The sequence below is a fragment of the Rhipicephalus sanguineus genome, chromosome 3 (assembly GCF_013339695.2).
Source record: "Rhipicephalus sanguineus isolate Rsan-2018 chromosome 3, BIME_Rsan_1.4, whole genome shotgun sequence".
Taxonomy (NCBI): domain Eukaryota; kingdom Metazoa; phylum Arthropoda; class Arachnida; order Ixodida; family Ixodidae; genus Rhipicephalus; species Rhipicephalus sanguineus.
In genome coordinates, this window is record NC_051178.1 from 182,209,765 (window position 1) to 182,215,764 (window position 6,000).

Genomic DNA, 6,000 nt, shown 5'->3' on the forward strand with positions numbered 1-6,000 from the left:
TGATTTTCAACACGCTGTTTCGCTGCCGAAAGGTCTTCTTGTCTTTTCCTCGCGTTGCATCGCGACAATATTGTCACGGGTCTGAGGCTGCCCTGTTGTCGTACGATCCTGTCCGCTCTGTACAGCATTAACTCGATCAGTATTAACAGAATAAATCATCCCCGTAACAATATTCACGAACGCAAGATCGAAAGCAGGGGAAACACAAGCAGTGAATGACACACACGCACACATGAACACACACGCATTTGTTCTGGAGACATACGACATTTGTGTATTTAGCCTGATAAGAATGTGGCCTGCCAGGTCTGAGGTGCAATAGGAGAGAGCGAGAAGCGAGGAAGTGGACCAAAACCAATCTGAATAGCGAAAAATCGTTTATTGATCGAGAGAGGATGTACAGTCGGCGTCAAAATTTTAGGCACCATTAGGTCTGAAAAAACTTTGAATTTCCCAGAAATTTGTGACTGTATTCGGGAATATTCAGCTTTCTTTTTGTCTCGTGGCCCATAAACCTTTGACGCTGTCTGTACGTCCCACTCATTAATTCATATTTTCAAAACTCGTACGTACACGTATAGATTTCTTCTAAAATTACCCTCGCAATAAACGTTCTTTTTATCGGTACCAGGAGTGCTCGGTGTTCCTCAGCTGTCCCGAGGTTCTAACCGCGCTGCTGTTCGTCGAGCTTCTGGGCGACAACGAAGCGCTCACCGTGGACGGCCTGTTGCCACTCGATCCGAGGCCACGGGTCAACGGAGAACCGGTACGCACAATGTGAACCTGATTTTCCGACAGAGGCTGCGGGGTAGCATATCTTCGTTAAACGACTTCGATACAGCGACACAATACGACAAAATGCAAATACTAGACAAACACGAGACAATGACTATATAAACGGACGACACTGGCGTAAGTGCTGTTCTATAGCTTCGGTCGCTTGCTCGCGTTGCGTTGTGTTAGGAAACCCGGCGTACAAAGGTTCACACAGTGGTGAACAGAGAACAACCAATCTCTGTACACCGCTTCATTTGTTAGCATGGTTACAGTGTATTTATAGGGTATTAGCGGCGAACTTAAAGGTGTAGCGGCGAGGCGACTGTGCACATTTCGTGGCACAGTCGCCTCGCGTCGCCACGCGGGACGTCCTGCAGACGCACTGTGCCGGACCTCCGCGAGTACAGTTAAGTGCACGGACACATGATATGGCCTGCAGTGCCGAAAGTTCTCTTCTCTTGCACCTTCTTGTTTTACGTTTCTTTTGCATAAAGTCAGGATAGCGTACTGCACCTCTTCTCCATTTTTTCTCCTCTCTCACTAGAAATCTCGCATCTGGTGTATTCCGCGCGGCCTCTTGATTCTCTCTCATAAGACAGATATAAAAAGGACATTATTACTTAAAGGTCGTTCACCCCTTGTACGTAACTTTAGCGCAGTCAGGTTATCAGGCATCTATGGACGAGCCTGCACAGGTGCCGCTCTACTTTCACATCCTCCATCCCCAATCAGCCGGAGTCATCGAGGCAAACTGTTTCAGAGCCGGCGCACTTTATTCGCTCGCCGTTGTATGGACTAACCCGTAGTGAGAAAACCTGATATATCTACATGTCTACACACATGGTACTTCGACGACACTGCACGGATAGACACCACAATGTGTGATTTCTCGTTTACCAGACGCGTATGGGCTGATTGCAGCAATTGTAGTTGCGCCTGTCACCGTCGCAGGTGTTCGGCCCTTCCGAGTGCTCCGTGTGCCTTCTGGACATCAAGGACCATTCCTCCCGGCCGATGGCGCAGTTTGAGGACGCGTCCCTGCTTCGCGAGCTCAACAAGTGCCTCGTGGCCTTCCGGCAAGCCCTCACCCAGCGCAGGCCCTCGCCCGTGGGCCAGAGTTCGAGCTCGAGCGCGGCTGGGCACGATCCACCCTGTTTTCACTCGCTGTCCTCTTCCAAGACGTCGTCCTCCCCGAGCAGTGCGCACGCCACCGACTCCCCGCCGGACAATCTGCAAGGCCTGCGTGGCCACGAACACTTCGTGGACTGCAAGCCTCCTGCCGCAGACCTCTTAGGAACGAAGACGACCGTTGTTTCAGGTGGTAAGGCCGACCTGCCGGACCCAATCAAGCGGTGCCCTCAGCCGGAGAGCCAAGTACCCACCTTAGCCGGTGTTCTGGGGGCGCTGAGGAAGAAGCCTCAACGCTCGCCTCGAAAGTTCTTCAAAGTGCTGAGCTCCAGGAGCCCGAGTCCGACCTCTCCGAAACCCGACAGCACCCGTCCACAACGAACTGTAGAAACGAATAGCGGAGCTTCGAACGTGCCGCCATCGTTATCGAGTTCAGTTGCTGCCCCAGTTCCTAACATAGCGAGGCCCTTAGCGACTAAGCCTCCGCCACCGGCATCGAGAAGGAGCCTGCGGTCTCTGGGCAGCTCTGGTTCCAAGGGCTCCGTGGAGAGAAACAAAAGCCTGGAGAACATACTTAGCAGAATCTCTGTGAGCCAGCCGTCGACGCCTTCGTCGTCGTCGTCAGCGCCGCTTCTGACGCAGGCCGTCCTGTGCGCGCAGAGACACCCTTCTCCGAGACCCGACCGACGAGGCAGCGGTTCCCAAGCGGCTATGGTCTTTCGCCCGGTCAACCTGTCGCCGCTGATGTCCCGCAGGTCTGCCTTCCGGCCCGCGACCGAGTGTCTCCTGGACCAGAGAAGGCAGAGCGGCGGGGGCGCGCCTCCGATAGCGTTGCCGCACTGCGAGTTCTCCGCGTTGAGCAAGATCAAGCCAGCCTGCGTCAAGGTGGCGCCGGTGAAAGTGCTGACGTCGCCTCCGGTATCTTCGCCTCGCGTGCAGCTCTCGATCGAGTCTGCACCCGAGGACGACGTGTGGCGCAGGCAGGAGAGCGTGGAGCTCGAGTCGCCGGGCGTCGAGCTGCCGCCATCATTTCTGCGGCGTCCCGACGCCGCGACGACTGCGAGGGAGACGGACGTATGGACGCTTGCGCGGCAACAGCAGCCAGCGGTGGAGGAGGGCGCTCCGGCCCGAAGTCACCGCAGGACGGCGTCTGGGTCTTCGACCACGCCGTTCGAGTCTCCGACGGCGAACCCGTCACTGCTGCGGCTTCCATCTCAGAAGTCGTGTGACGACGACTACCACACTGCGGACGAAAGCTTAGAAGATAGTGAGTGCCTATTTCTCCGTCGGTCTTAATAGATAGGAGTGCATGCTGTCTCAATAACGGCGCACCTGCCGCCCCATGACGCATAATGTGAGGTCGCAGGACAGTTTGACTAAATAGAGCGCCGTATACGGTGACGCTTATCGAGAGAGTATGTGCGCGTCGATTTCCGGCAAGCAGATGGCAAGCTCAGGAGAAGCATTAGCAGAGCAAGAGATTATAAGTAGAACGCTGGGCTATGATATTGTTGTGAAAAACGCTGTCTGAAGAAGTCACTATACCAGAACGTTTAGCGAAAATTGTTTAATGGCCGCGTGAAGTCTAGCGGAGATATGCATATATGGTTAATCACGAGCAAACATAGCAGATTTGCGTGAAGCCTGCCACCAAACGTTTTCTAGTGTCCCAAACAGGCCAGTGCCACAGCGCGGAAAGAAGTCTATAACCATCGCCGCGACGTCAGCTCAATTGCCGCGTTGTTCGTGTCTTGTACCTCAACAAAACTTGGGTTGGGCCTAGTTAGTGCATAATCTTTAAGGCGAAGGCTTCAGCGCATACCGGGAGGGACCACAAAGAAGAAATGAGACCGCTCTACAAAGAAGGGACAAGCAGCGCCAGTGCATGTCTCACTTCTTCTTTGTGGTCCGTTCTGGTTTGCGCTGAAGTCTCACCTTAAAACGTGTCCCGTACCGCAGGCCCGGAGGGACACGGAGTCGGGCTTCCGGGCGAGGCTCGTCCGCGTTGCCTCAAGTCGCGCCGAGAGCGGTCGCTGCGCTCGCACACGAGTGGCGGCGGCGGCTCGAGCGCCTTCTCGTCGGTCTCTCAACGCCTGAGCAGGGACGACTCCGCCAGCTCGGCCGGTTTCGTGCTCGACAACCGGAGCGACGACGATGACTACATCGCCTCCTCGCTGAGCAAGCACGAAAGGTAGTAACCAAAACAATGTCGTTGCCGTGGCGCATGACGACGCGCGCTATCCGACACTGCGTGGGATCCACGTAACTTCTTTTATCAAGTTCTGAAACCGCCTTAATTTTACTTCAAGGTCAGTGGAGGTAAATGTACATTCGTCCTGTACGCCATCATAGCCTTCCCCATTCTGCGTTATATATTCCCTTTTCTTTCCCGTGTCATCTCTCCATTGCTTTTCCTTCCGTGTGTTACTGGCAGGTACGAGGACTTCCGGCGTCGAATCCGCCGTCGAGGTCGGCGGCTTGCACGTCGACTGAGCCGCAGCCTGCGTGCCAGCTACTCGAGCGGCAGCAGCGACATGGACGACATCGACGAGGACCCCGAGCTGGGCTTCTCTCGGTCCCAGGCTCCCGTGTGCTCCGTGCGCGCGGCCAACTCGGAGCCCACGCTGCACGTCCTGCTGCCGACCAAGGGCTCGGCGCGCGAGCTGCCGGCGCTGTCCATCGCCTCCGAGCTGGTCATGACGTCTTCGCCCGGGCGGCGACAGACACTGGTCATGACTACGGGCCAGGGCATGCCCAAGGCGTACTCCTTCGATGGCGTCAATCCGAACCTGCCAGTTCCTTTCAAGGCCAAGTTCAGGTACAGTTGTCAGGTTCTTCTACTGCGTGTGCTAAGAACCCGCGAGCTCGGCGATTCACTGGCTGATAAACTCTATCATTTGGCGTCAATGGCATAGCTGCTAAGCAAACTAGCCCAATTGTTTTCTTTATAGCAGCCTACAGTTTAGCAGCGACGTGGACGTCTCAGAACCCAGAATAGAATTTGAATGACACCCAAGCACAGAACGACACGGTGCTCCAAAAACCAGGAAGGCTTGGGGGGTTGCGACGCATGGCAGAAGCGAGGCGCAGCAAATGCACGAATGTGAAGCAGAGTGAAGCGAGTGTGGGAAGCATAGGCGATGTTCCACGCACTACGTATACATAATATAAAAGACGACCCGCGTAGCTGAAGCGTGCACATCGATTATGCATCCGGGCGTTCAAGCTGAACGTTAATTTTGTATCACGAAGTGGCAGTCAGCGATGATGACATTCAGCAGACTATGCGCAAGCTCTCGCATACTATACGCGCGCTAAAAAAAAAAAAACTGTATTCTTGAGTAACTCGGACATCGCTTACGTAAGTCGGCTCTGTCCCTGGCGCGACTGTATGTATTGCCGCCAGCAATATTGTGTCCAGCAGCTGTAGCGAACAGTGTGAAGTAAATAGCTAGCATGCCGTTGGTGTCTACCGTGCAAGATACGCTGACATTTCACGGGGCTTGTGATCGCACAAGCGTAGAAAAAAAAAAAACATACATATAATGCAAGCGGTAGTTGTCGCCAAGCAATCTCTCAGGCTAAAATCTCCAGCTTATTAAAGTGAGCATCTCTGTTTCACAACCCTTGTCATTCGTATATAGTTACGTCACGCACGTTCGCGCGTGCTCGGGCCTGTCCGCCGCGGTGGTACAGTGGTTACGGTGCTCGGCTGCTGACCGGAAAGTCGCGGGTCCGATACCGGCCGCGGCAGTCGCATTGTGATGGAAGTGCAATGCTAGGGACCCGTGTACTGTGCGATGTCAGAGCACGTTGAAGAACACCCGATGGTCAAGATTTCCGGAGCCCCCACTATGGCGTTCCGCATTATCGTATCGTGGTTTTGGCACGTAAGACCCCACATATTATTTAAGCGCGGTAGTCGTGCACCGCGTCGCCACCCGCCTTGCCAGAGTGTATTCAGGTTTGCTTACATACATTCCCCACGAGTTGAGAGTCTCGCTACACGACCCTCGTGAAGTCAGAGCGCGCGCCGTAATAGCTCTGGATCGTCTTCCAACAGGTGCAAGAAGAGGTTCGCGGAAGTGAGCCACC

The 6,000-nt window shown here is 54.5% G+C and overlaps 1 protein-coding gene across 1 annotated transcript in view; it reads left to right on the top strand.

The window, feature by feature from the left end:
• The window catches only part of LOC119386151 (uncharacterized), a 33,188-nt gene that overhangs the window by 26,964 nt on the left and 224 nt on the right, over positions 1-6,000 (top strand). The window contains exons 8-12 of the mRNA XM_037653494.2: positions 632-766; positions 1,729-3,172; positions 3,865-4,096; positions 4,340-4,723; positions 5,969-5,994. Of these exons, the coding sequence (XP_037509422.1) occupies positions 632-766; positions 1,729-3,172; positions 3,865-4,096; positions 4,340-4,723; positions 5,969-5,994 (2,221 nt within the window). The remainder of the gene's footprint in view (positions 1-631; positions 767-1,728; positions 3,173-3,864; positions 4,097-4,339; positions 4,724-5,968; positions 5,995-6,000) is intronic.